General features: G+C 54.8%; 1 protein-coding gene across 5 annotated transcripts in view; it reads left to right on the top strand.

The window, feature by feature from the left end:
• SYT12 (synaptotagmin 12) overlaps positions 1-26,773 on the top strand; it is a 47,156-nt gene extending 20,383 nt beyond the window's left edge. The window contains exons 1-8 of one of the 5 annotated variants that reach the window (XM_059069378.2): positions 4,995-5,166; positions 10,695-10,751; positions 15,591-15,784; positions 17,886-18,278; positions 20,903-21,118; positions 22,061-22,181; positions 23,055-23,188; positions 24,574-26,773. In XM_059069378.2, coding sequence (XP_058925361.1) covers positions 10,718-10,751; positions 15,591-15,784; positions 17,886-18,278; positions 20,903-21,118; positions 22,061-22,181; positions 23,055-23,188; positions 24,574-24,747 — 1,266 coding nt within the window. In that variant the 5' untranslated portion in view covers positions 4,995-5,166; positions 10,695-10,717 and the 3' untranslated portion in view covers positions 24,748-26,773. Of the gene's footprint in view, positions 1-4,994; positions 5,167-10,694; positions 10,752-11,154; positions 11,315-15,590; positions 15,785-17,885; positions 18,279-20,902; positions 21,119-22,060; positions 22,182-23,054; positions 23,189-24,573 lie in introns of those variants that run through there. The other 4 variants (XM_067037684.1, XM_067037681.1, XM_067037680.1 and 1 more) reach the window with 4 other exon arrangements.
• Positions 26,774-27,118: the final 345 nt, after the last annotated feature.

Raw genomic sequence — 27,118 nt, forward strand, 5'->3', positions numbered from 1 at the left:
CCCAGGTCTCAAGATGCAGAGCGGACAAGCTCCCGGCCAGGGCCCGGACAGCGTGGAGCTGCTGCTGGAGCACTGGGGCCCACGTTCCTGTACTGGCTCCCAAACTCCCCCACTGCACGGCCTTGGCTGCTCCTTCCTTTCTCTGGGCCTCAGTTTCGTGATCTGTAGCTGGGCGGACTTCACACCCAGCAGCCGCAGGGCTGGAGCATCCTTTGGGCCAGACCTCAGGGCAATGCCTCATCTAAGGCACCCTCGCTCTTCAGGAACTGGTCACAATTGTCCCAGAGGCTGATGAAGAATGAGGAGGGGCCCCGCTGGGAGATGGATCGAGCAGGCTCACAGCCGTGACAGCCCCATCAGGACAGGCCGGTGCAGAAGATGGCGGGGAACCGGTGATGCGCTGGCTCCAGCTACTGGGGTGTGGGAACTTCATGACAAGTTCAAGGGACATGATGACACAGGCTGTGGCCTTCACCGACCAGCACTGTAGCCACATCTTAGACTCCAAGTAAGTCACTTAGGACCTTCCTGTCCCTGGGGAGGTTCCAAGGTCCAGAAGGTTTCTGGCCAGAGGCAGGTGATTCACAAGATTCGTGTCACTCTCTCCAGGGCCACCACAGCCCTGGGCACTCGCCTCCTGGAGGGCTTCCATCCTTCAAGGACCCCAGACAGGTCATATGCCCTTAAGGGAGAGCCCCCTCTGTGAATGGCTATGTGTCTTGTAGGGTCTGTAGGGGAGGCTGAAGGTGGGCTCCGCTTGGGAAGATGTGTCCAGGCCCAGGTCCAGGCAAGGCCTTGGCCCTGATTACAGCTTGCAGTTAATTCCAGCTGTCTGGGAACCTCCGTCTGCTGTCGGTTCCCCGGTTACCTTGCTCCTGGGACTCCAGATACCATTGCACAATCCCTCCCCTCAACACCCACTCTGGGATCCAAGCTTCCCCCCGACCTCTCTTTAGCACTTCATTCACTCATTTATTCCCCCAACATTTATTGAGTACCTACTGTGTGCCACATACTGCCCCAGATATACTACAAGGAAAAAAAAAAACAAACCCAGATCTGTCAAAGTGTAGAGTTTAAAGAAAAGACTCTGGAACCAGGCTGCCTGGGTTCAAACACTGGCTCTGCTACTTTCCAGCTGTGTGACCGTGAGCAACTTATATAACCTCTCTGAGCCCCAGTTGCCTCAACAGTAAAATAGGGCTAAGAAGAGTATCCCCCCATGGAGCTGGGGTGAAGATTCAATGCCTTAATACGATGTTTGAAGATCACTCAGCACACGGTTAAGTGTGCTGTGTGTTTGTGATTATTAGTCTCCTGGCAGAGGCAGAAAATGAACTGTAAACAAATAAAATAATTGCAGATTATGGCTGGCGTTCTGCACGAAACAAACAGCATGCTGTGGGTGGAGGACTCTAGGCGGGGTGGTCAGGAGGGTCTCTCTGAAGAGGTGACTTCTTTAGGGTGACGTGCAGAGGATGAAGGAAGCAGTCTTGGCAAGAACAGGGAAAGCACCTTCCAGGCAGAGACCAGCAGGTGAGAATCCCTGAGGAGGAAAACAGCTTGGCAGGTGTTGGGAACACCAGGAGGCTGACAGGCGGGAGATTGGTGGGTGAGGACGGCATGGCATGTCAGAGAGGCCAGCAGGCCCTTGTAAACCACGGAAAGGAGTTTGGCTTTTTTCCAGTGCGGTGGGCACAGCCACACAAGGTTTTTGTGTGTTTCTATAAGTGGTATTGAAGTGTATCATACAAGTAGAAAAGTATACAAATCATAAGTGTGCAGTGCCGCAGATTTTCAAACACATGCACACACAAAACAGAGCTGGGGGGAGGCGTGGGCGGGGACCCAGCACTGGGATCAAAACCAGGACATGAGCAGCATCCCAGAATTGCCCTCAGGCCCCTTGCAGTCACCACCCCCATGGTAAGCGCCATGATGGCTTTTAACAGCAGAGAGTAGTTCTGCCTGCTTTTTGAACTTTCTACAAATGGAATCATACACCATGTGGTCTTTTGTGGCCGGTTTCTTTCATTCAACTTTGCAAGCAAGATTAATCCACCTGTTGCAGGTGGTGGTAGCTCTTTTCTCCTCTTTGTTGCGCGGTGTGCCATTGTGACTCTACCGCCATGCACTTACGTACTCTCCTGTGGATAGGCACTTGTAATTCCTGTCTTTGGCACACATACATATGCTTTTCTGGTTACTGAAGGGTTATTACATGAAATAGGCAAGATCTCCTTTCAAGCTCACTCCAGACTCCAGTTCCCACATCAGCCCACTGGGCTGACACCAGAAGCAGAACAGCCTCAACTTCACCTCCTTTTTTTTTTTTTTTTTTTTCTAATTGAAGTATAGCTAATTTACAATGTTGTTCCAATTTCTGCTGCACAGCAAAGTGACTCAGTTATACACATATAGACATTTTTTATATTCTTTTCTATTACGGTTTATCCCAAGAGATTGGATATAGTTCCCTGTGCTTACAGTAGGACCTTGTTGTTTATCCATTCTAAATGTAATAGTTTGCATCTACTAACCCCAAACTCCCAGTCCCTCCTTCTCTCTCCCTCCCTCCCCCTTGGGAACCACAAGCCTGTTCTCTATGTCTGTGAGTCTGTTTCTGTTTTTTAGATAGGTTCATTTGTGCCACATTTAAGATTATACATATACGTGATATAATATGGTATTTGTCTTTCTCTTTCTGACTTATTTCACTTAAAATGATAATCTCTAGTTGCATCCATGTTGCTGCAAATAGCATTATTTCGGTTTTTTTTATAGCTGAGTAGTATTCCATTGTATATGGAATATGTACCGCATCTTCTTTATCCATTCATCTGTTGATGGACATTTAGGTTGTTTCCATGTCTTGGCTATTGTAAATAGTGCTGCTATGAACATAGGGGTACATGTATCTTTTTGAATTATAGTTTTGTCGGGGTATATGCTCAGGAGTGGGATTGCTGGATCATATGGTAGTTCTAGTTTTAGTTTTCCGAGGAACTTCCATACTGTTCTCTACAGTGGCTGCACCAACTTACATTCCCACCAACAGTGTAGGAGGGTTCCCTTTTCTCCACACCCTCTCCAGCATTTGTTATTTGTAGACTTTTTAATGATGGCCATTCTGACCCGTGTGAGCTGGTACCTCATTGTAGTTCTGATTTGCATTTCTCTAATAATTAGTGATGTTGAGCATCTCTTCATGTGTCTACTGGCCATCTGTATGTCTTCTTCGGAGATATGTCTCTTAAAGTCTTCCACCCATTTTTCAATTGGATTATTTGGTTTTTTGTTGTTTATCAACCTCACCTTTTTACTGCTCCAACAGAAGCCAGTATCAGTGTGCTATTTTATGTGCTGATGGTGTGTCTAATTCAATGCTCCCTCCTGAACTGGGAACCCTTCATGCCTCAGTGTCCTCAAGTGGAAAATGGGCTCGGTCATTCCAAACTGCATGTGGCTGGCTACGAAGATTAAGTTAAATGAGAAATGGCGGGCTTCCTTGGTGGCGCAGTGGTTGAGAGTCTGCCTGCCGATGCAGGGGACACGGGTTCGTGCCCCGGCCTGGGAAGATCCCACATGCCGCGGAGCGGCTGGGCCCATGAGTCATGGCCGCTGGGCCTGCGCATCCTGAGCCTGTGCTCCGCAATGGGAGGGGCCGCGTAACGCAAAAAAAAAAAAAAAAAAAAAAAAAAAAGAGCCCATGGCCCAGTGCCCAGCCCCTCCCCCTTCCAAGGGGCATAATTAATGCCCTTTCTCTCCTTTTTCTTCGGAATCCATAAAATGAATTGAAAAAAGGGTGTCCCCTGTGGATGAGAGTGAAACTGAATCCTTGGCTCCCCAGGGTCCTGCTTTCTAGACCAAGGATGCCCCCTCCCGCCAGCAAGGCCAGCACAGACCCAGCTCCTACTGAGAGGGCAGTGCCCACAGGTTGCTTTCAGCCCCGAAATCCCAGAGGGTAGATGATCCAGAAACCATTGCTGCCCTAGCACACTTGCTCCCCACCTGAGATCCTCTCCCCTCTTCCCACCCTACCCCAGATCCTACAGATCCCCTGAGAAGCCCCCCCCAGGTACCCACCAAGCCTGCTCTCCTGGTAACTGAGCCCACAGCATGTGGCACCTTCCCCCGCACACCCCAGCCCCTCTTAATGCGTGCGTGTCTCCCTGCCAGACTGCGCGGGCAGGGAGGGACTTGTCCCCCTGTTCCCGGAAGATGGAAGATCACCCACACCTGGCACTGTTCCTAGCATCCAGCGGGGGCGTCATAAATATATCTCCTGAATGATTCATTCATTCCTTTTGAGAGAAAGCACGACCCCTAAGTGGTTAAGAGTATGGGCTTTAAAGTCACATAGACCTAGGTTCAAGTCTTGGCTCTGACCCTTGGCTCTGTGACCTTGGGAAGGTCATTTCACCTCTCTGAACCTGTTTCCTCCTGTAAAAAAAAAACGGAGTGACCACTGACACCATTAAGTCACTGTGAGGATTAACTGAGATGATGTTGGCCTACCATTCAGAGAAGGGGAAACCTCCCGCCTTCTGTTTCCTGATCGGTTCCTAGGAGGTACACAGTATCCAGCCCGTTTTACAGAAAAAGAAACTGAGGCCTAACAGGGGAACAGGATAACCCGGGGTTCGGCAGCTGGGGCTAGAACCCGGGCCTGCTGACTCCGTGCCCAGTGCTCCGCCAGCCTCTCGAAGCTCGCGCTGAGCACGTTCCCACCCCCCAGCCCCACTTATCCTGGGCCAGGGAGTGAGGGGCTGGCTTCTGCCTCGGACGACCCCCTGGGATCCGGGGAGCGCTTGGGGATCTTCGGCTTGGACCCCGGAAGCGCCGCGCAACTCCCGGGAGCAGAGAGAGCGCTCGGGTTTGTCACTTTAAAGAGGGAGCGGGCGGGCGAGCGCGAGAGAGCGCGCGGCGGGCTCCTGGGAGCGTGCCCGGACTGCGGCGCAGCTCGCGACTGCCGCCCCGGCCCGGCCGAGCCCCCGGCCCGCGCCGCGCTCCCCACAGGCGGGCGCGGGGAGACACTGCAGGCGTGGCTCCGCCGGCGACGGCCGGGCTTGGCGCCGGTGCGTGCGCGCTGCGGGAGGCCGGCCGGGAGCCGGGAGCCGAGAGCCGGAGCCAGAGCGGGAGCGGCGGCCCCTCCGCGGAGCCGGGGTGAGTACGCGCCCTTCGCGCAGATGCACGCAGTGCCCCCTCCCAGCGCCGGGGACCCCCGGGCTCCGAGCTCCCCTCTCGTCTGCACACCCGCGCCGCGCTTGCACACACAAGCCCGGCACAGCGCACGCCGGGCGCCCTTCCCCGGCCCGGCCACTCCATGCGCCGCGCATCGCATCGTACCCCGCACGCCCGCCCCGCGTGTGCACACACGCGGCTCACCCGGCCATTTACACGCCTCCCCGGCGCCCGCGCTGCACGCACGCCCCTCACACTCACACACACTGACTGTCCTGACTGTCCCCACTTTCCCGGCCCCGCCTCACACCCTCTTCCTGACTCCCGTGTCAGCCCCCCACACTCCGGTCCCCATGTATCCTGGGGGTTACCGCGGCATGGGTGCTGGGTTTTCAGGAAATGCCCCATGTCGCACCCCATTGCCAGGAAGCTCTGGGAGGCCAAGAGGATCCTCAGCCTCTGTCTGGTGTCACCAGCCTGGGTGGGGAGCTTTGCAGGGTCTCCCTGCCAACCTTTGATGCCACTGCTCTTTGGGAGAGGAAGCTTTCCCATCTCAGGGCCTTGGGGCTGTAGATTTGGGCTGAAGAAGGGGGAACTGGGTCCAAACATGGGGACCTGGAGCCAGGCCTGTGGGTGGAGGAGCCCTGAGCACGCCCTCCTAGTGACCCCTCTTTCATGGGCTGCAGAGGGACTGGGTGCCCCCTCCTCAGCCAGTGAGGCCACCCTCCTCCCCAAAGAGCCTGGGAAACCTGCACCCTGGAATGTTAGCCTCTTCTCTGAGCCAGGGGGTGGGTGACAGGTTTGGAGAGCGGCAGGAGCTATTCATCCTACTAGAAGTGGGGAAACTGAGGCTCAGAGAGGGCAGGAGACTCACCCAAATTAACGCAGCCAGTCTGGAGAAGAGTCAAGACCCAAGCCCCTGGCCTCCCCACCCTGAAATCTGAAGCCTTTCCAAACAGCTTGGGAGAGAGGGGCTCCCAGCCTGGGGGTCAACCTTGGACTCTGCCTCTCGTCAGCTCTGGTGACTATGGCCAAGTGTTTTCCTGCACCGCGGTTTTCTTACCAGTACAATGGGAAGAGTATCAGCCCCCTCAGAGGGCAGCAAGGAGGATATGCCGAAATAACACCTGGCGAGTCCTCGGTACAGTGCTCAGCACGTAGTAGGTGCCCAGTTAATGCCAGCTACCACCAGTCTGTACTGTGGTTTTTGTGGGCTTTTGGGAGGATGGTAGCAGAATGTGGTTATTCCAGAAAGTGGGAGCACTTGAAAAGGATCTCAAACCTAAAGCTCCTAAAGAGGCTCCCAGCCTGGAAGGTCGAGGGCTCCTCTGTACCACCCCCTGATCCTTCCCATTACCTGCTGGCCTCAGGGTGAGGGTAGGGGGAGCCAAAACCTTGCTAGCCAGAGATGTGACATGGGGACATTAAGCAAGGAAATGGGGTGAGGGGGAGCAGAGACGTGGGGACCCTCTCCCCTGCAGAGGCACCAAATTCCTGGAAAGCCATTTCTTGATAAGCCCAGGAGGAGGCTTCGACTGTGGTCAGATTCTAGTAAGGCCCATGGCAGTTCTTCCCACCCATCTCCACCCCCGAAAGGCCTGGTCAGGAGGTGGCATGGGGGCCAAGAGCCCAGGCCCAGATCCATTGTACCCTGGAGTCAGTCCCAGTGTTGCTACGCACATGCCGAGTGACTCCATCCCCGGCTTCCTGATCTGTAAAAGGGGGATCCGTTTATCCATTCAGTCATCAGGTCTATATCGTGTTCACACTACGAGCCAGGCACTACGCTAGGCATTTAACGTGAATTATGTCTAATTCTTAGAGCAATAGGTACGTATTGCCGGGTAGGTATGGTTAAGCCAGCATTTGAACCCAGAGCTGTTTTCAATGAGCAAGCGCCACGCAATTTGGGGTTTGGGGGTTTGGGGCCAGGGTGAATAGATGGAGTGAGGAAGGGGCTCAGATGAAGGTTCGGGGCAGCTCTGACCCACCCCTGCTGTGCCCCATTTCCTGTGTGTCAGAAATGCAGGGAGGCTCTGGTCAGAGGCTGCCCTGGCCTCGGATGTGCCTTGTCAGCATCCTGTTCCAAGCTGAAGCTGCAGCCCCTCTACCTGGCAAACCTCCAGGCTGCCAGTGGGCGTCTGCTGAGGTTGTCAGTACTGGGTGAGATGGAGTCAGGGGGTCTCAGGGATAGTAAGTAAAGCCATTAAGAAGGGCACTTGCTGCAGGGCCAGATCTGGCTTGGTCTCAGCTCTCCGCTTACTGGCTGGGTGACCCTGAGCAAATTCACTGCCCTTCCCTGAGCCTCACTTTCCTCCTCTGTGGAGTGGGGATAATAACAGGATTTGCCCCCTAGGGGTCTTGGGTGAGGCCATGGGGAAGACGTACGTGAAGTCTTTTGCACAGGGGCTGTGGCTACTGATAGAAGAGGCGCTGGATGGGGTGGCAGGCCCAGCTCCACAACTGCTGGCTGTGCGGATCTGGGCAAGTCACTTAACCTTTCTGAACCTCCCATAGCTCATCCAAAAGCCTGCTTACCAGGCTCATGAATAGAGATGCTTCCAGGGGCCAGCAGGTTCTGGAAGTGAATGGAAGGGTAGGAGGTGCCAGGCCAGAAGAGCAGATGCCCCATCTGAGGGACGGAGCCTACTCAGCTCCAGCTCTGGCTATTTGTCGGGGGAGGGGAGTGGCACAGTATACAGACCCACTGTTCCCAAATCTTACTTTTAACAGGAAGCTGGAAATCTATTTTTTTTAAGAAATCCATTTTTAATGGGAAATTCCCCAATTTTTAAATGTTGGTAACTCACTTTAAGACAAATATAACACATCTGCAGGCTGGCAGCGCTGCCCACACAATTCCACTGCTCAGAGTAGGGGTTCAGGGGTCTTTTGGACCATTGCCAGGCGAGTAAGCACAGCAGCTAAGATTTGCCAAGCCCCACTGCACTTACTTCTCATTCCTCCCTCCTGACACCCTGATAAGGCCATCGTAAGCCCCATTTTACAGAGGGAGCAGATCTGGGGTTCATAGCTGTGCTCAGGCTGCCGCCCTGTCCCAGGAACCTCGACGTCTCCCCCAAGTTCTCTATTCCCTCTCAGGCAGATGTGCTTTGGCTTCTCCTGTTCCCAGGGCACATCTGCAGGACCTTCTGGCCTGGGTGAGCCTAGAGTCATTCACACCTTCACTGAAAGCACAGCTCCCAGGGTGTTGTGATGACGGGAGGGGGAAAGGTGGGTAGTGTGGGAGTCTGGGGTCTGAGCTGGACCAGCCTTGGAGAGATGGGGGCCCCTCGACAGCCAGTGGTCTGATACAGCAGATATGGGGTTCTGTCCCCAACCACAGGAACTTGCCGCAGGGGTGTACCAGCCCACCCACTCTAGTGTGCTGCTGGCATGGGCTGTCCCCAGGCAGGAAGTCAGCCTATGCCAGGGAAGCAGGAAAGAAAGCCGATGACATGATCAGATTCCCAGCAAGGCAGAGGCGGACTGGGACATGTGTGTTCATGTTAACATGTGTGTTTTGGTGTATCCAGACTCCCTTCTGCCACGAAGTAGGGCCACCCTGGGCTTGTACACAGTGCCTAATTGGGCCTGCGGGCTCTCAGGCAACTTTTGAAACCATATGCCCCCCCTGCAGTAAGGCACAGGGGTTAGGGAGAGTGGAACCACGTGGCCTGGGTTGAACAGTTTCTTAGCTGTGTAGCCTGGGGCAAATGACTTTACCTCCTTGCCTCATGACTCTCTTCTGCAAACCAGAGATAGTAATAGCACCTACCTCAAGGGGCTGTTAGAGGTGGTAGGTAATATATGAGGTAATATACATGCAAAGTGCTTAGGGCTTGGGTGTAAGGGGTGCTTAGCAAGGTCCTTATTATGATCTCCAGCCCAGGTCCCAGCAATGAGCTTCCACTTGAATTAGCATGGGTGAAGCCGGTCCAGGTTAGTGCCTCTCTCCCATCACCATGACAACCCACATCTCACTGTGGGAGTGGGTGCATCATCAGGGGAGCTGGGAGCAAGGAGCTGTCTGTGCACCTGGCAGGGCTTTGCCCCAGGGCCCTGTTGTGCCCCGCTTCTCTAGGCCTCCTGTCCTGGGACCTACGGCACTCCCACATGTGCTGGATAACCCTGTCTGGATCGAGGCACCCCAGCTTCTTGACTCCAGAGCTACAAACTGGGGAGAACTCCAGGATTCTAGAAAATGCTCACCCCCTGATTTGACCCCAGTCCCAAAGGGAGCCCACACAATCCTTCGAGGAGTTGCAAACAGGCTAGTCACCACCCAGGACCCTTTTCCTCTCTACCCAGTGGTGTTTACATTTTTTGTGAGTTGGTTGCAACATTTAAAAATCAAGAAACTGCATATGTTAAAAAACACCAGTATCTGGCTTTTCAGAAGATCCAGCCAGGCTGGACTGGCATATACCCGTGGGAACAGAAAAGCAGTTGCCCTTGGGTGCACGGACCCTGCAGGTCTCCCCCGCCACCACCCCGTGTACCCCATCTTACCTGTTTATAACCGCCTCTCTGAACCAGGAGGGAACTCAGAGGTTAGGGTGGGGGCCATCCTTTCCTCCGTGTCCCTTGAGCTGAGATCCATACAGCTCATCCTAGCCTCCCTTTTTCAACCCCCCGCCCCATTTAGAACATGTCTGGGAGCCAGTTTACTTCTTAGCAACAATAATAAAACCGTAAGCAGTTGCCTGGGCAGGTAATGGCTTGTATGAGCTTCTAGACCTTTCTAGAACAACTTAAACCTTCAAACCTCTCAAACCTTCAGTGGTTTATAAAACTTGGGAGGGGAGGGTGGGGAGGAAACCATCCCAAGCAGAGAAAAAACTGATAATAGAATATTGTAGAAATGCAGCATTTTGGGTCCAATTTAAACAAAAGCATTTGAAGTCAGCCTTAGGAGACACCCTGAGGGGCCGCTCTAAGGAGTAACAGAGTTGCTGCTGGTCAGCCTGTTGTTGGTAGGAGGGAAGTGAAGCAGGCTTGCCAGATTTAGCAAATACAAATACGGGATGCCAGCAACTTTTGAGCTTCAGATAAACAGTGAATAATATTTTAGTATAAGCACGTCCCATGCGATATTTGGACATACTTCTACAAACGAATCCGAAATTCACGTTTCACTGGGTGTCTTGTGTTTTGGGGTTTGGCAACCCTGAAATGAGGTCTCAGAGTGCTTGAAAAGAGCTTTAAACACCATTTTTTAAAAATGCTATTTTAGGGACTTCCCTGACGGTCCAGTGGTTAGGACTCCACACTTCCACTGAGGAGGACCCAGGTTCGATCCTTGGTCGGGGAACTAAGATCCTGCATGCCACTAAGAGCCTGCATGCCACGCAGCACGGCCAAAAAATAAAAATGAAAGAATAAAAAAAACACTACTTTTGCCCAGGCCCCCTCCACCTGAGTGTGAGCTGGATGATAGGCACCTGGGCTGTAGCGGGGGGTTGATGACCCTCTGAAGCCCCCTCCACTGACTCTCCTCTCCCTTCCAGTCTCAGCCCCTGCGGTGGGCGTCATGGCCGTGGACGTGGCAGAATACCACCTGAGCGGTGAGTCCCCGCGGCAAGCGTGCCATCTCACAGGACCCTCCCACCGGGCCTGGGGTGGGGGATGTCAGTGGGACACCAGTAACGGCCCTGTTTTACTGGTAAGGACTGTCAGTGAGTTGCCCAAGATCACATAGCCTTGGGGACGCTGGGTTGGGGCCAGTCTGAGGTCTCTTCGTCTTTCTGCTCCAGTGGAAGGACTTGAGGGGATCCCCCAGGAGGCCCATGCGCTGCTGCTCCCTAAGGTCAAGGCTGTCATGCGGAATCCACTCCCCTGGGGCCATTCCTGGAGCCAAAGGCGAGGAAACCCAGGAAGGTCGATGTTAGATCCACAGGACATTAAACTCAGAGGTCGCCCAGTCCAGGGACAGCAGCTCCCACCTTCTCCTCGTGTGTGCCCCTGCAGGCACTGAGCTTGGGACCGGCCTCAAGACACCAGACACACTCCAGCTGATGATGGATGGTGTCAGAACTGAAGTACACTCGCCATCTTTTCTCCTTATGTTCCCCTCCCCATTTACAGATGGGAGAAGGCAGGCTCAGCAAAGGAAAGGGGCAGTGAGTAAGTAAGTAACAGGGTCAGGACATGGACCCAGGTCTCCTGACTCCCAGGCCAGTGCTCCCCATCACTCCAGCTCCTCCCCTAGCTCAGACCCCAGCCAGCCCAGGGCTGAGCTGAAGGACGTACAAGGGGGAACCACCTTTCCCAACTCCCAGCCAGAAGTTTTCACTTTTCACCTGCAGGCTCACAGGTCTTGGTCCAGGCCCTGGCGTGGCCATCAGTAAGTGATGAAACCTCTCTGAGCCTCCACTTACTCATCTGTAAAATGGGGGCAATGCAGCCTGCCTCAGGGACTGCTGGGAAGATTCAACGAGCTAACATGTGTAAAGTGCCCAACGGTGTGAACACAGCTCTCCCCTACCTCCGGGCCTTTGCACATGCTGTTCTCTTCCCCTGGGGTACTTACTGCCTCTGCCTGGCTAAGGCCTTGAGACTGGTGTGGAGATTTTGAGCACAGATCTGGAGCCAGATTGTCTGGCAGCGAATAGCTCCTCTATCTCTCAGCTTCATCGTCTGTAAAATGGGGATAATAATAGAACCTTCCTCACAGGGTGGTTCTGAGGACTCAGTGGGTTAGTATACATGAAGTGTTTGGAACAGAGCCTGGCGAATAGAAAATAGTAAGGGAACAGTTATTACTAAGATTCCTCCTTCCTCATTTCTGGTCTCAGCTCAGACCTCACTTCCCTGGGGAATTCTTCTCATACCTTCCAGAGGCTGGTACGCAGTAAAATGATAAATAAACGAGCATTAACTGTCATCATTTCATGTCAGCTTGCTGGGGTTTTTTCTTTCGTGTCCCTGGCCCTGCCCCCCTTTTATGCCAGCCAGGGTGCTGGCTTCAGGCCCTCAGCCCCCGGACCGTCACTCTCAGGGGCGCCTGGCGCTGCTTGGCCACTTTGCTGTGCCCATCGCCTATGTGGACTCTGTGCCCGGGCCCTGGCCCGGCCCCTGGCAGCACCCAAGCCCCTCTGAGCTAGCTGGGGCTGTGTGTGTGTCTAGGTGGGAGCCCCCCGCACATGCACTTCACTCTCCAGGCACCAGGCACCCATCCCATCCCCTATTTGCCAGACTCCCAGGACTTCCTGAGAGCCTGGCCAGGTCTTGGCCCTGGGCCCCCGGTAGCTCTTTGTTGTGGTTTTATTTATCGCACGAATTACATTCTCACAACAGAAGTCAGGAGTAAACAGGTTTGCTCGCTGTCCCTCCATCCGCACCTCTGGCTCTTCCCGTCCCTCCCTGGTGCGCCCAGCCCTTGCCCATACGCTGCGTGATTTTTACGTCAAAATCATGTGCTTATACCATGTTGGGGATTGGTTTTGTTTTTTGTTTTTTCCTCTTAACAATGCCTGAAACGATTCTCTGCATTGCCCCAGTGACATCCTGATGACCTCAACTGTCATTCTCAAAGCCCAGTGCCAGCCCCTCCTGAGACAGCACCACCGGCACCCTTGCTCGGACCTTCCGGCTGTTTCCAGATTTCTGCTGTTATAAATACAGACTCGATGACTCACTCCAGACATAAAACTTGGGATTTTTCCCTTAGAATCAATTCCTTTGGGGTAGAACCACTGGATGGGGATGTTTTTGGCGTCATCTCCTCTTTCTGGATGAGGAGACTGGAGCCAGGGAGGTGAGGTGGCCTCCGGGAGCCAAGGCACCTGCACCACGCTCTCCATTTCTCACCCCTGTGGCCTTGAGCCCATAAGTATTGGGCTGGCCAAAAAGTTCATTCGGGTTTGTCTATAAGCAGTGGCAGTGGCCCCTCCATCCCCAAATGCCCCCTTCCCTCTCTCTCACTGGGTGCTCTGAATGCTCTGAGCTTTGCACACACCCCTCCTCCTTCCCTAAACTCCTAGTGCCTGGTGCCTTGGCCGGCACACTTCCTGCTACTCCTGCATATCCCAGCTTAGGCATCCCTCTTTGGGAAGCCCTCCTGGGCTGTTCTCATCACGGCCCCCAACACTCTTTTGTCTATGTGTCTGCCCACCCCACCCCCTAGACTATGAGCCACTTATTAAGGACAGGGACTGGGCCTGGGGCTGACCCGCTCCACAGGACGCTCACACATAGTAGGTGCTCAGTGGCTGTGTGGTGAGAAATCTCCGCCCTGAAACACCCTCCCCACATCTCTCCGCCCTGCTGCTAGGGAACCGTGCTGGGTGGAGGCCGGGTGGGGCAGTGGTTTTTACCCCTGCTCGCTCTGGAGCAGGGGATCCCAGGGCCACCCCTTCTTGGCTCTGTGACCTTGGGCAAGTTCTTGTGTATCTCAGTTTCCCCATTTGAATCGAGTATAGAGGCAACACTGAGAACGGTTTAGAGAATTATATTTGCCAACAGTGCGATCTTCTGCAAAACGAATCCTACTGTTTCATTGGCTTCTTTGGGGAATGCAGGGCCAGGTTTCCCAGAAGAGTGACTTAACATTTATGGTTCTGTCGTGGGCAAAGCTCTGTGCTAGGTGAGGACTTACCCAGCACAGTTGAGGGGGTAGTTAATTACTGTTTGGGGACAGTGAGGCTCAGATAAGTGAGGTTATTGAAACATCAGAGGACAGAACGCATTTGAGCATCTGGATTTGTCCCCAAGCCCTGCCCAGCCTACAGCCACCTCTTACTTCTGGCTGAGTTTTTTGTTTGTTTCTTTGTTTTCCGGTACGCGGGCCTCTCACTGCCGTGGCCTCTCCTGCCGCGGAGCACAGGCTCGGGACGCGCAGGCTCAGCGACCATGGCTCACGGGCTCAGCCGCTCCGCGGCATGTGGGATCTTCCCAGACCGGGGCGCGAACCCGTGTCCCCTGCATCGGCAGGCACTCTCTCAACCACTGAGCCACCAGGGAAGCCCTGTTTGTTTGTTTTTTGGTGACAGCTTTATCAAGATAAAACTCACATGCCATAAATTCACTCACTTAAAGTGTACAATTCAGTGGGCTTCAGTATATTGTGCAACCATCAGCACAATCAACTTTTAGAATATATTCGTCACCCCAAAAATAAACCCCATACTCCACATTTCCCCCTACTCCCCCCAACCCCTGGCAGCCCCTGACAATCACTAATCTACTTTCTGTCTGTATAGATTTGCCTCTTTTGGACATTTCATAGAAATAGAATCATACAACATATGGTCTTGGGGCACTGGCTTCTTTCACTTAGCTTGATGTTTTCAAGGGTCATCCATGTTATAACATGTATCATTTCATTCCTTTTTATTGCTGAATAATATTCCATTGTATGGATGTATTACATTTTATTTTCCCATTCATCAATTGATGGACATTGGATTGTTTTAGATGAGGTTTGAGGCAAAAAGGCGGTCATTTCTTTTCCTCCCCCAAGTTCCCTTCCACTTTCCTCAGATCCCAACAGGCTGCATTGATTATCTGGAAGCAGAAGTCCTCTGAAGGTAGAGAGAACTCAAAGAGGCAAGAAAAACCCCATCTGGGGCTTCCCTGGTGGCACAGTGGTTAAGAATCCACCTGCCAATGCAGGGGACACGGCTTCAAGCCCTGGTCCAGGAAGATCCCACATGCCACGGAGCAACTAAGCCCGTGCGCCACAACTACTGAGCCTGCGTGCCTAGAGCCCGTGCTCTGCAACAAGAGAAGCCACCACAATGAGAGGCCTGTGCACTGCAACGAAGAGTAGCCCCTGCTCACCTCAACTAGAGAAAAGCCCCTGTGCAGCAACAAAGACCCAGTGCAGCCAAAAATAAAATAAATTTTAAAAAATAAAAAAAAGACCTGGGCTTCCCTGGTGGCGCGGTGGTTGAGAGCCCACCTGCCGATGCAGGGGACACAGGTTCGTGCCCCGGCCTAGGAGGATCCCACATGCCGCGGAGCGGCTGGGCCCGTGAGCCATGGCCGCTGAGCCTGCGCGTCTGGAGCCTGTGCTCCGCAACGGGAGAGGCCACGACAGTGAGAGGCCCGCGTACCGCAAAAGGAAAAAAAAAAAACAAAAAAAAAACCCTACCTGTTTAAAGCCTAAGGAATATTTAACCATTTTTCACAGCTCTTCATCTGCTCTACCCAAGTGTCGCTCCTGATAGTAATGTATATTTTTGTGGAAAGGAGCTAAAAGCAGGTATCAAGGGGTGTATAGCTTGTTCAACACTGGATCCCCAGCACCCAGCACAGAACCTGACATAGTAGACACTCAATAAATATTTTTTCAATGAATAAGCAAGTCAGTGCTGAACTACAGGCTCTCTGGGTGGGAATGTGCAACAACCGAGGGCTCCTAGTGCCCATTAACGAAAGACCGCTCTGCTCTTGCCTTGCAGTCATCAAGAGCCCCCCTGACTGGGAAGTGGGTGTCTATGCTGCCGGGGCCCTGGCACTGCTGGGAATTGCAGCTGTGAGCCTGTGGAAGCTCTGGACGTCGGGGAGCTTCCCCAGCCCCTCCCCGTTCCCAAACTACGACTACAGGTACCTTCAGCAGAAGTATGGTGAGAACTACGCAGAGGCCCGGCAGAAGGTGAGGCTTCTGTTCTCATGGGTGCACACTGGACTGTACACCCCACGCCCGCCCCAGCCGTCCACTCTCAGGACTGGCCCCCACTCCCTCCCCCGCCTCACTCCCTCCTGGTTAATTTCCTCCTGTGAACAGGGGCTCTTGTCCTCCTCCACATCTCCAACATAGCCCAGTGCTAGGTAATCCATGAATACTTGGTGAATGAATGAATGCTTTCAATTTAAAACACCATCCTGTGAAAAATACAGGAAAATAAAAATAAGAAGAAAAACCTCCCCAAATGTCACCACCCAGAGGCAAACAACTGTGAATTGTCTTCAAACTATTAACATTTTGATTTATTTCTTTCCAATATTTTAAATCTAGGCCCCTCCCCCCGGTCTTTTTCCCATGCATAGTTTTTAAACAATGGGTGTCATTTCTACATAGAAGCTTATACCCTACCCTTTTCATTTCACTTAAAACAGAAGCACTTTCTCATATTGTTGATTGTAAACATTATTTTAATGGCTGCCTAAGATTCTTTTTTATGTGTGTGCCATGATTTACTAAATGCCACTATAAATAATGCAGTAAATGGTTTACATGTAAAACTTTGTCTTCATTTGGGATTACATACTTTGAATGAATGCCAGATGTGAAATTACTGTATCAGGGAGTATAAACATTTTTAGGGCTCTCTATATATTGCTAAATGCTTCATCACTTAACACTGGCAGAGAATTTTTCTAACATCATGTAGAGTTCCAGAGAGCACAGCCAGAATCTGTTACCAGATAAAGGTCCCACATGCTTGCTCATTTGGGGTTTTGGAAGGAATTATCTCTTGCTCAGTTGGAGGGACTGTAAATTGGAACAACTTTTCCAAAGAGCATTTTGGAAACATGTATCAAAAGCTTTCAAAAGGACTATGTCCTTGGGACTTCCCCGGTGGCACAGTGGTTAAGAATCTGCCTGCCAATGCAGGGGACATGGATTCGATCCCCGGTCTGAGAAGATCCCACATGCTGCGGAACAACTGAGCCCGTGCGCCACAACTACTGCCTGTGCTCTAGAGCCCGAGAGCCACAACTACTGAGCCCACGTGCCACAACGACTGAAGCCACGTGCCGAAAGCCCGTGCTCCACAACAAGAGAAGCCACTGTGATGAGAAGCCCGCACACCGCAACGAAGAGTAACCCCCACTCGCAGCAACTAGAGAAAGCCCGTGTGCAGCAACGAAGACCCAACACAGCCAAAAATAAAAAAATAAATAGATTGAAAAAAAAAAAAAGGACTATGTCCTCTAAGCCAAGATTTTAAGAAAGCTATTCAAGGGACTTACCTGGCAGTCCAGTGGTTAAGACTCTGCACTTCCACTTCAGGGGGCACGGGTTCGTTCCCTAGTTAGGGAGCTAGGATACCGCATGCCGTGCGCCAAAAAAAAAAAAGAAAGAAAGCTATTCAATGCTGCATTGTTTATATTTGTGAAAAATTAAAAATAATATAAATGTCCAACAGTAGGGGAATAGTAAAATAAACTATGGCGATCTACTCAATGGCAAATTAAGGAGACCCTTAAAAATTATGGTAATGAAGACTGTGTACCAACATGGGAGATGCTTACTGTACAACGGTTTTTGTTTTCTCAAATGCCAAGGTCAATTGAGAGAAAAGAAAAATTTGAATATTAGAGTTAGTGTTATCCAACATGAAAACTTTCTCATGTGGTAGACATTTGTGTAAACTTCCTTTGAGGCTGCTCTGTCATGTATTGAGTATCTGTACTCTAGTTTTCTTACCTGTTCCCCTTCTGCTGGACACTTAGATTGCTAACTATTTTTCCTTTTTATAAATATCACTGCAGTGAACATCTTTATGTATGAAACTCAGTCCATATAAATAAACATTTTGAGAAAAAGCTCTCTTACCTCCTGGTTAGGGAGAGAAAACTGACATGAAATGACAATGAAGAAGGACCTTCCTAAGGCAAGCCCTGTTTTTGCTCAAGGGGAACTTGGAGGTGCCTTGCATGAACAGGGCTTATCATACCTCTTTGCTGTCTCTTCAAGACCATGCCTATTGCCCTTTCGATGCTCCCATGTCCCTTTTTCTCACCCCCAGAGAGTGGCTGCCTGGAATGCCCAGCGGGCCAGCACTAGGGGGCCACCCAGTCGCAAAGGCAGCCTCAGCATTGAGGACACCTTTGAGAGCATCAGCGAGCTGGGACCCCTGGAGCTGATGGGCCGTGAGCTGGACCTGGCCCCCTATGGGACCCTCCGAAAATCCCAGTCGTCCGACTCCCTGAACTCCATCTCCTCCGTGAGCAACACCTTCGGGCAGGACTTCACGCTGGGCCAGGTGGAGGTGAGCATGGACTACGATGCTGCCTCCCACACCCTCCACGTGGCTGTGCTGCAGGGCAAGGACCTCCTGGAGCGGGAGGAAGCCAGCTTCGAGTCCTGCTTCATGCGCGTCAGCCTGCTGCCGGACGAGCAGATCGTGGGCATTTCCCGGGTAAGTCGGGGCTGGGAGAGCGGGGCAGCCGCGTGCCCTGGGCTCTCGTGAGTCCTGCCCAGGCAGGCAGGGGTGCAGGGCCAGGCAGAAACTGAGGAGGGCGCTAGAGAGCAGATTTGGATGCTGATCCCAGAGCGGAAGGTGCTGGCTACAGCGAGGACAGAACTGGGAGTTTGGGGCCTCCACCTGCAGGCTCCCATTGTGTGCAGTTCCCAGCAGTCTTGCCACATGAATCCAGGGTGTGGTAATTGTCCATTTGTCAATTGTGTCAACTTGGGGACCTGGCAGGGAAGGGATGACAAGCTCCTGTTGGCTAATCTGGGGAGAGCTTAATAACAGGACTGTTACAATGCTGTGTGTGGGGCGACCTCAGGGATGGCGTGGTACCCTGGCCTGAGGGGATGAGGGGAACGCGAGGTTACCTAGAGACCGGTGTGTGCAGAGGGCCACCTTGACAGGCTCTGTGCCCTTTGGTCAAGAGGCGCCGTCTGCTTGCAGCAATCCTGCAGAGAAGGACCTGGAGGAATAAGCACCCCGACCTCCCTCCAACCTCTGGCTTCCTCCCAGTGACCCCTACTGGCTGACCCCACCGGAAGCCAGAGGCCTAGGGAGCCTGTTGATGCAGCCCGTGGAGGTCAGCCCCTGGGGCCGAAAGCAGGGGGGAGGGTGCAGAATAAGCCGGGAGGGGCAAGGAGAGGGACCCAGCACATCCCCCAGGATACCCCTCCATGATCCGCCCCCACTTGCTGAGAGAGAAAGAGGTCTACGTGAGACACCCTGCTGCCCAGCACCCGCGGGCGAGGTCAGCCCAGCACGGGCCCTGACCAGAGCAGGAGGACCCTGAGGTCAAGTGGCTCTGGCTCCTCAGAGACCCACCCGTGTCCAGTCCTGTTTCCTGTGCTGAAAATTGGCTGCTCCTCAGAGGTGGAGACTGTCATTCCTCTCCTGCCCCACCCTGCCCCCCTCACTCTAGGAGGGTCTAGAACCAACCACCAGGGTGTATGTAGGGCCAAGAAGGGGAGGCCAGCTTCAGAGAGGCAGTCCAGTGGGTGGTTAGGAGCAGGACCCTGGAGCCTGATTGCCTGGGTTCAAATCCTGGTTCTCTGCTTCCTAGAAGTGTGACCTTGGGTGAGTCACTTAAGCACTCTGTGACTCAGTTTTCCCATCTGTCGAGTGAGCATAATAGTGCTTCAGGAAATGCAAAGTCCTCAGCCCAGTCCTTGGTAAGCGCCCAATGGACTGTCATCTGTCAGGACCATGAAGTGTTCCTGTTGAGCCCAGATCCACGCTGCCCATGGCCTCAGCTGCCTGGAGGACCTGGGCGGTTCTGGACACATCCCTTGAGGCAGCACGTTGACAGCAGCCACCACGGCCTGATGTATGCTGAAAACCTGGTTCACAGAGCCCAACACATCTGCGACCCTCTCATTAGCCCCAGTGATGGGGGATGGATTGAGGGCATCTTACAGATGAGGAAACTGAGGCTCAGGAAAGTGCTTTGCCCACGACAACCCCAGCAAGTGAGCAGGAGATCCAGGACTCCACCCCTGGGTCTCCATGTGCTCACAAAGTGCAACGTACAGAGAATGGACCATCGGGGAGCCTGCGCTCCTATGGGCAAGGGACAGTCAAGGGGCTAATTTGGCCAGAGGAAGGAATCTAGGGCCAAAGATCTTGAAAGGCCTGAATGTCAGGGTCAGGATCAAGAGGTGGGCTTTATCCCATGAAGGAAGGGTTGCCCTTGGTTCTCAAGCAGGTGATTGGGTAGGGGATGTAGCTCCCAGGGCGCAAGGTAAGAAGAGGCTTCTCCAGCCCGGAAAGTGACTGAAGAGCGCAGCTCAGGGCACCTGGAGGTGCCGACAGATTTATTCCCAAGAGTGCAGGCTTCTTAGCATCGCAGCCCAGCCAATCCCAGTGAGTGGGTGGCTGCCCCCAGGTTGGGCAGCCCCCCGACATCAGGCGAGGCGCCAGGGATGAGATCTCCTCTCTTAAAATATCACCAAACAGCCCCCCACGGAAGGGGGATCAGTGCCCACAAGTGCACCTTCCCAGAGGGCCCGCCCACGGCTTCCTGGGAAGAGGCCAGTGGCGCCCACCAGGCAGGACTAGGCTTAGAAACAGAGTCTGCCCAGCCTTGCCTCGCCACTCCATCGGTCCATCCACCCCATAACGTTCAGAGAGTCCTAGGCCAGGCCCCATGATGGACGGGACGTCAGTGACTCTCAACTTCACAGACAGTTATCCCTACTCACTACACACCTGGCCCAGGGCGGGACTTGAACCCATGCAAGAAAGATGGCCAGCTCAGCCAGCACATTGCAAGGGTTCTGTGGACCCATGGGCACAGAGGATGGGAATTAGCTGGAGTCAGCTTGTGGAAGCTTCGAACGCCAGGCCACTAGATTGGCCACCACTGAGAAGAGGACAGGGGGCTTTTATATCATCAGGGCTGAGCCACCAAAGGAAGGATTGGCATTGCAATGTGGGGACAACAGAGCCAGGTCGCTAGCCCAGGTCTCCGGACTCCCCATCCAGCGCTCACTCCCTACCATGTCCTCGCAGGCATCTGGCTGCCACCTCCTCCCCAGCTTTGGACCTCCTTCCACTGCTCTTTCTCTCTGCAGATCCAGAGGAATGCCTACTCCATCTTCTTCGATGAGAAGTTCTCCATTCCCCTGGACCCTGCAGCCCTGGAGGAGAAGAGCCTGCGGTTTTCCGTGTTTGGCATCGATGAAGATGAGCGGAATGTGAGCACAGGGGTGGTGGAGCTGAAGCTTTCTGTGCTTGACCTCCTGCTGCAGCCCTTCGGCGGCTGGCTCTACCTACAGGACCAGAACAAGGTAAGCCCGCCCACCTGCCTGTGCCTGAGGACAGCGTCATACGCGTGCACTTTAGAGGAGGGAATCCACTGTCCTCGCAACAGCCTGAACGCCAGCATCTTTAGGAGATTAGAGAAAGAGCTGAGCCACACTCAAGGAAACTCAGTTTACTGCATGCAAATAAAAGGCACCATGAACACTGTTTCCAGCCCTTCTACTTGCTCCTACCACCAAACCTTTAGAAGCTCTACTCCTGGGGCTGCCCTGGTGGCGCAGTGGTTGAGAGTCCACCTGCCGATTCAGGGGACACGGGTTCGTGCACCAGTCCGGGAAGATCCCACATGCCGCGGAGCAGCTGGGCCGTGAGCCATGGCCGCTGAGCCTGCGCGTCCGGAGCCTGTGCTCTGCAACGGGAGAGGAGGCCACAGCGGTGAGAGGCCCGCATACCGCCAAAAAAAAAAAAAGATTCTGCTCAGTTCTGCTCAGCCATGAAGCTCTACTCCTGTAGAGCTTCTGTTAGGGACGTACTCCTCTGGCCCTCAAGCGAGTTATTTCAGACAGAGGCCAAGCGGCAGTTTACCGTTGTAAATGTAGCAGTGCTTAGGGAGCATTACTGTTATTTAAGCAAGTGATCTACTAATTCCAGTCCACCTGGACCTGTAAGTGCTACTACCAGAGAATGTTTTCTCTGGTCTGGAATGAGGGAACATAACTGCATTTTGTTGCTGCATTTGACAGGCAACCTCTGGCCTTCCTTCCAAGGCAGGACCCATACCCGGTACAAGGCAGGGATGGCGCCGTGGAGCAGGGGAGGGGCCCCTTTCTCGATCCCACCAGCCTGATGCCCTGATGTAAGGGGCCCCAAAAGCAGCAACTTCTCAGTGGAGAAGGAAGCTTCTGCCTTTCCCTGGGCCCCTCAAGTCCAGGGGCAGAAGCCCTCTGAGTCATCTGCCTGTCCTCCAGGCCGCCGACGCTGTGGGCGAGATCCTGCTGTCCCTCAGCTACCTCCCAACGGCCGAGCGTCTTACAGTGGTCGTGGTGAAAGCCAAGAATCTCATCTGGACCAACGACAAGACCACAGCGGGTAAGGCCCTTCTGGCTGCCTGGCTGGCTCCTCCATGTGGCAGGTGGGAGCCATGGCCCAGCTGCTAAGCCCTGGGCACCTGGAGGCATCAGCAGGTGTAGGGCACAGTGCCAGGCCCCCCCCCACCCCTGGCTTTGGCTGGGCTCAGGAGCCATGCCCAGTGGGAAGATTAATCTAGCTGGGGAAACATGGGAACCACAGAGGCTGGCAGGGAGCCCCTGTGGGGGAGGGATGGGAGTCTGAGAGCAGGAGGCTGGGGCATGGGTATGAAAACAAGGTAGGCGTTTCCCAGAGGCTGGACTGCATCCCAGATCCCAAACGGGGACCAGGGCCACCGAGATGGTGTGGGCGCCAGGCAGGACCTGATGCGTCAGGTCTGCAGGAGCCTCAGCCCCGAGTAACTGAGAACTGAGGGCTGCAGGAGGCTGACTGGGAGCCTGGGGGACCCGGGTCTAGGCAGGTGCAGCAAGGACACCCAGTGGGTGGTAAGTGACGAGCAGACAGCGACTCGTTATTCCAGAGCTGCATGTCCTTGAGTCAGGCTCCACTGAGCAGGCGCCAGGTGACTCTCAGCTGACATCTGCGCTTGGGCCATTTATAGAATGAAAAGTGGTGGGTCTGCTGAGCTCCCCAGAGCCTCACGTGAGGGGAGCACTCGTGCGGTCTGGGGGGCTGGCTGCCTGAGTCCAAAGCCCAGCTCTTCTCCTGACTCGCGCGTGAGCCTCAGTTTTCTCATCTGTAAAATAGGAACGCAATAAAGGACTGATGGCAGGACTGCAGGAGAGAGTGGCCGGTGAGCCGCTGTGACCGGGCAGGTCTATGCCAAGTGAGTGTAGCACTGGCTCTCACCCCCACCCCCCTCCCCGCCCACAGATCCCTTCGTCAAGGTGTACCTGCTGCAGGATGGGAGGAAGATGAGCAAAAAGAAGACGGCTGTGAAGAGGGACGACCCTAACCCAGTGTTCAATGAAGCCATGATCTTCTCAGTGCCAGCTATTGTGCTCCAGGTGAGGGTGGATGGTGCAGCGGGTGGGGGCCCCTCTATCCCCTCCAGTCTGTCTCCTCAGAGCTCCTTCAGGGGGTGATGGTTTGCCTTAAGGCATCACCTTTCTAGTCGAGAAGCGTGTATTGAGCACCTACTAGGTACCAGCCCTCTGGTGGGTGCTGGGGACACGGGCACTGCTTCCTTGGCGCTCACAAGGGACAGGCAGGAAAGTCTCCAGACAATCCCCATCCACTAAGAGCATGCCAGACCTTGGCAGTCATGGGAGGCCTCTGCAGGTGGGGGTAGCTAAGCTGAGATCTGTGGGAAGACAGTTCCCGGTGGAGGGAACTGCAAAGGACAAGGGATGAGCCAGGGCTGACCCAACGCCCAGAGCTCTGGTCCTGAATCTCCCAAGGTTCTGCCTACAGAGGCCCTGTGGAGCTCCCCAGACCCCCGCTGGCCTTCAGCAGGCGACGTGCCCCAGGGAGACCCCCTCCCAGCACAGATATCACAGGCCAAGGGTGGAAGGACTGCAGAGGATGTGCCCTGGGCCACAGAATTGGCCCGGCTTGCATGCCTCAGAGGATGGGGAGCTCACCACCTTCCCTCACTCCCTTCTTCCATCCTTGGGCATTCCTGACCACGTGAGAAAGTCCTCTTGTGCCTTGAGCCAGAACTTGCCCCTTGGCCCTGGGGCTGTACAGAAACCCCCTAATCTCCCCTCTTGGGACAGCCGGTCTGAATTTGAAAGCCCAGAACTCTGCCGCACTCTGGGTGTTTGTAATCCAGGCAAACATCTCAGCGTCCCTGGTTGGTCCTGCCTTGCCACGCTCATGGGACAGGCCACGCATCTGCCTCCTGCTTCCCTGGGTGTTCATAGTGCCACTACTTCTACTCCACAGCCTCCTAGGGCGAGACACTTCTTGGGACCGGGGGAGGGGGAAGGGGAGGGGGAGGGGGAGGGGAGGGGGAGGGGGAGGGGGAAGGGGAGGGGGAGGGGGAAGGGGAGGGGGAGGAGAGAAGTCAGGCTGGGTTCCAGTTTCAGCTTCACACTTTGATCTCAAGCAGGTTCTTTCCCTTCCTGTTATGAGTTCAACATATGATTATCTCAGGATTAACAACAGACATCTATAATGCTCTGACTGTGTGCAGGCACTGTTCTAAGTGCTTTACACCTTTTAACTCATTTCGTTCCCAGAACAGGTGGGAACTATGATTATCACCATTTTACAGATGGGGAAGCTGAGGTAGGAAGGGCCCAGGTCACTGCCCAAGGTCACGCAGCAAGGACATGGTGAGGCCAGCATTTGCATCTGGGCTGTGAGGTTAGACAGGTCAGAGGTGAGGACTCGGGGCCGTGCCTGGCACTGCCCCTGCTCCCTGGCACCCATGTCACTCTCTCCCCAGGACCTGTCTCTCCGTGTGACGGTAGCTGAGAGCAGCAGTGATGGCCGTGGGGGCAACGTGGGCCATGTCATCATCGGGCCGTCGGCCAGTGGCATGGGCACTACGCACTGGAACCAGATGCTGGCCACGCTGCGCAGGCCCGTGTCCATGTGGCACCCTGTCCGGCGAAACTAGCAGCCAGGGCAGCGCCCGGGTGGGCACCGGAGCCCGGCATGAACTCAGCTCCAACACCCTTCTCTGCAGTCTGGCTGGAACCATGAACGCTGGGGTCCCCCGGTGGAGTCCCCAAGAGCCATCTTGGTCCCTCTATCCAGGCTGCCGTAGAGGAACAGCCCTGGCTGTATGTCTAGGGACCCGGGGTTGTCTCCCACTGAGGACCAACCATGGCTGGGCCAGGGCCCAGGGAGGGCAGCCAGGCATTGGCCCACTGTGCTCCCATTTTGAGCTCCCCAACAGGCCTGTCCCTTGGCCTTGGGGTGGCCTTGGCCTCTCAGAGCTCCCCACATCCCGTCCCTGCTGGGAGGCCATGCACAAGGACCATGAGTCTTGGAGGCCACGTGCTGTGCAAGGCACAGGCTGGGGTGACACGAACAAGGCACAGCCCCTAGGACGTCGGGAAGACAGGATCCCCTTGTCCTGGTGATCTGCTCTTTGCGGAGGGCGGCCCCTCCACATAGACCTGGGGAGGGCTCTGGGGCCGGGGAGCAGGGGGACAAGATGGGAGCTACGCTGTGAGGGGCAGGGAAAGAACTGAGTGTCCCAGGCCAGTGGCCCGTCTGCAGTATGGCAGGGTAAGAACATCCCCGTCGCAAACGCAGTTCTCACCCTACTGCCGTGGACACAAGGGCCTCTCTCTGGGCAGGAGGAGAGACCGAGGGACCAGGCCAATCAGTGGCCCGCAGGCCACATGGGACGCTGGGTCATCCTCTATGAAATAGAACTGTAACCCTTATAAGGCCCCGGGGTCCAAAGAGTCCCAGAGCCAGGTCCTTGTGTTCAGGCGTTGGCTCCACGGCGTTTGTCGGTGTCCCTCCAGGCCAGGCCCTGCGGGGAAGAGAGATGCCTCAGCCTTTGGGGGACCGGTGGGCAATGGGGCGGCAGAATACAGACTGCCGAGGGGCATGGGAGAGGCCTCTGTGGGCAGCAGGCACCTGGGAGGACATAGTGGAGCAGGAGGCCTTGGGCTGGGCCTTGCAGGAAGGGGCGGCCTGAGCGGTGACCGTGAGGGGAAGTTGAGGGGGTCAGGATGGAGTTGGGGGGGGCAGGCTTGAATGCCAGGTGGGGAGGTGGCTCTGGAGCCTGGTTCAGACCCCCAGGACACCAGCTGCCCAAGGCTGATTCCAGAAGCAGACCCCGAGATTCGCAGGCAAGGGGTTTATTGGGGGAGAGCCCTCAGGAGATACCTGTGTAAGGCAGAGAGAGAGCTTTGGGGCAAGCGAAGAAGCCAGCAGGTGTGGCTTCAGCGGAGTCCCAGCGCTGAGGGCTTGTGCGAATGGCACCCCAGAGGAGTCCTGCCCAGAAGCCAAGGGCTGGGCTGTTACACACCCACAGGAGTCTTGGAGGGAAGGCGTGCATGGCCTTCTAGGTGTCACTGAGGCAGCTCCAAGCCGCTGAAGGCAGCCCCAGACAAGCAGGCCGCTGTGTGCCCCTTGCAGCCGAGGGGTGGGGTGCCCGCCGGGTTACAGGGATGGGGGGTAGGGAGGTGAGAGGTAGGTCCTCAGGCTGGCTGCCTCTGGACCTGGTGGGCTACGGAGACCCAGGCCCAGTTACCCACAGTGATGTCAGGGAGCCCAGGGTGGTCACGGGACCAGAGGCCACGTGGTGGCTCTCCCCACCTGACACAGCTGTGGCCCGGTCCCAAGGCCAGGCTGTCCACCGTGTGGCCAGAGCCAAGAGGTCTGCGTGGCGCAGGCCAGCCCAAGGCCCCGGGGACATGCAGCTGGTGGGCCCCTGCCGTCTGGGAGAGCCCCCGCTCTTCCACCCCAGTGGCTCTGCTGTGCAGGCCATTTACTCGCCTGCCTTCTCTTCCCCTTCCATCCCTCCCTCTAATTGCATGAAATGCTGACTGTGCACCCAGATGGGCGTGGTGGAGACCGAGTATGCTGACTGGAATAATTCTAGAACCAAAATAAAGCTGGGGCAGGAGGGAGGGGACTTCCGGGGAGCCCTGCTCGCCCCAAATCACCTTTGTCTCCAGAAATCAGGGCCTCGGTGCGGGTTGCTGTGAGCATGCCTTCCCCTGCTGTTGGGCGCCTGGAGGAGCAGGAGGGCCCTGTCTGGTTGGGGAGACCATCACAAGGGCCAGTGCCATGAGGCTGCTGGGGAAGCTCTGAGAAGCGGCCCCGAGCCAGCCTGGCAGGGAGAATGCAGAAGGGAATATCAAGGAAGGCTGCCCAGTGGTTTCGCTGAGCTGTCTTCAGGGCAAGAGGGATAAGGCCAGAAATGGGGGGGTAAGACCAAAAAAGCCTTCCTGGTTGTGGGAACAGCATGTAGAAAAGGGCAGGAGTGGACAAAAACTTGGCCAATGCATCAACTTTGCTGAAGT

This window comes from Kogia breviceps, chromosome 7, assembly GCF_026419965.1.
Source record: "Kogia breviceps isolate mKogBre1 chromosome 7, mKogBre1 haplotype 1, whole genome shotgun sequence".
Taxonomy (NCBI): domain Eukaryota; kingdom Metazoa; phylum Chordata; class Mammalia; order Artiodactyla; family Physeteridae; genus Kogia; species Kogia breviceps.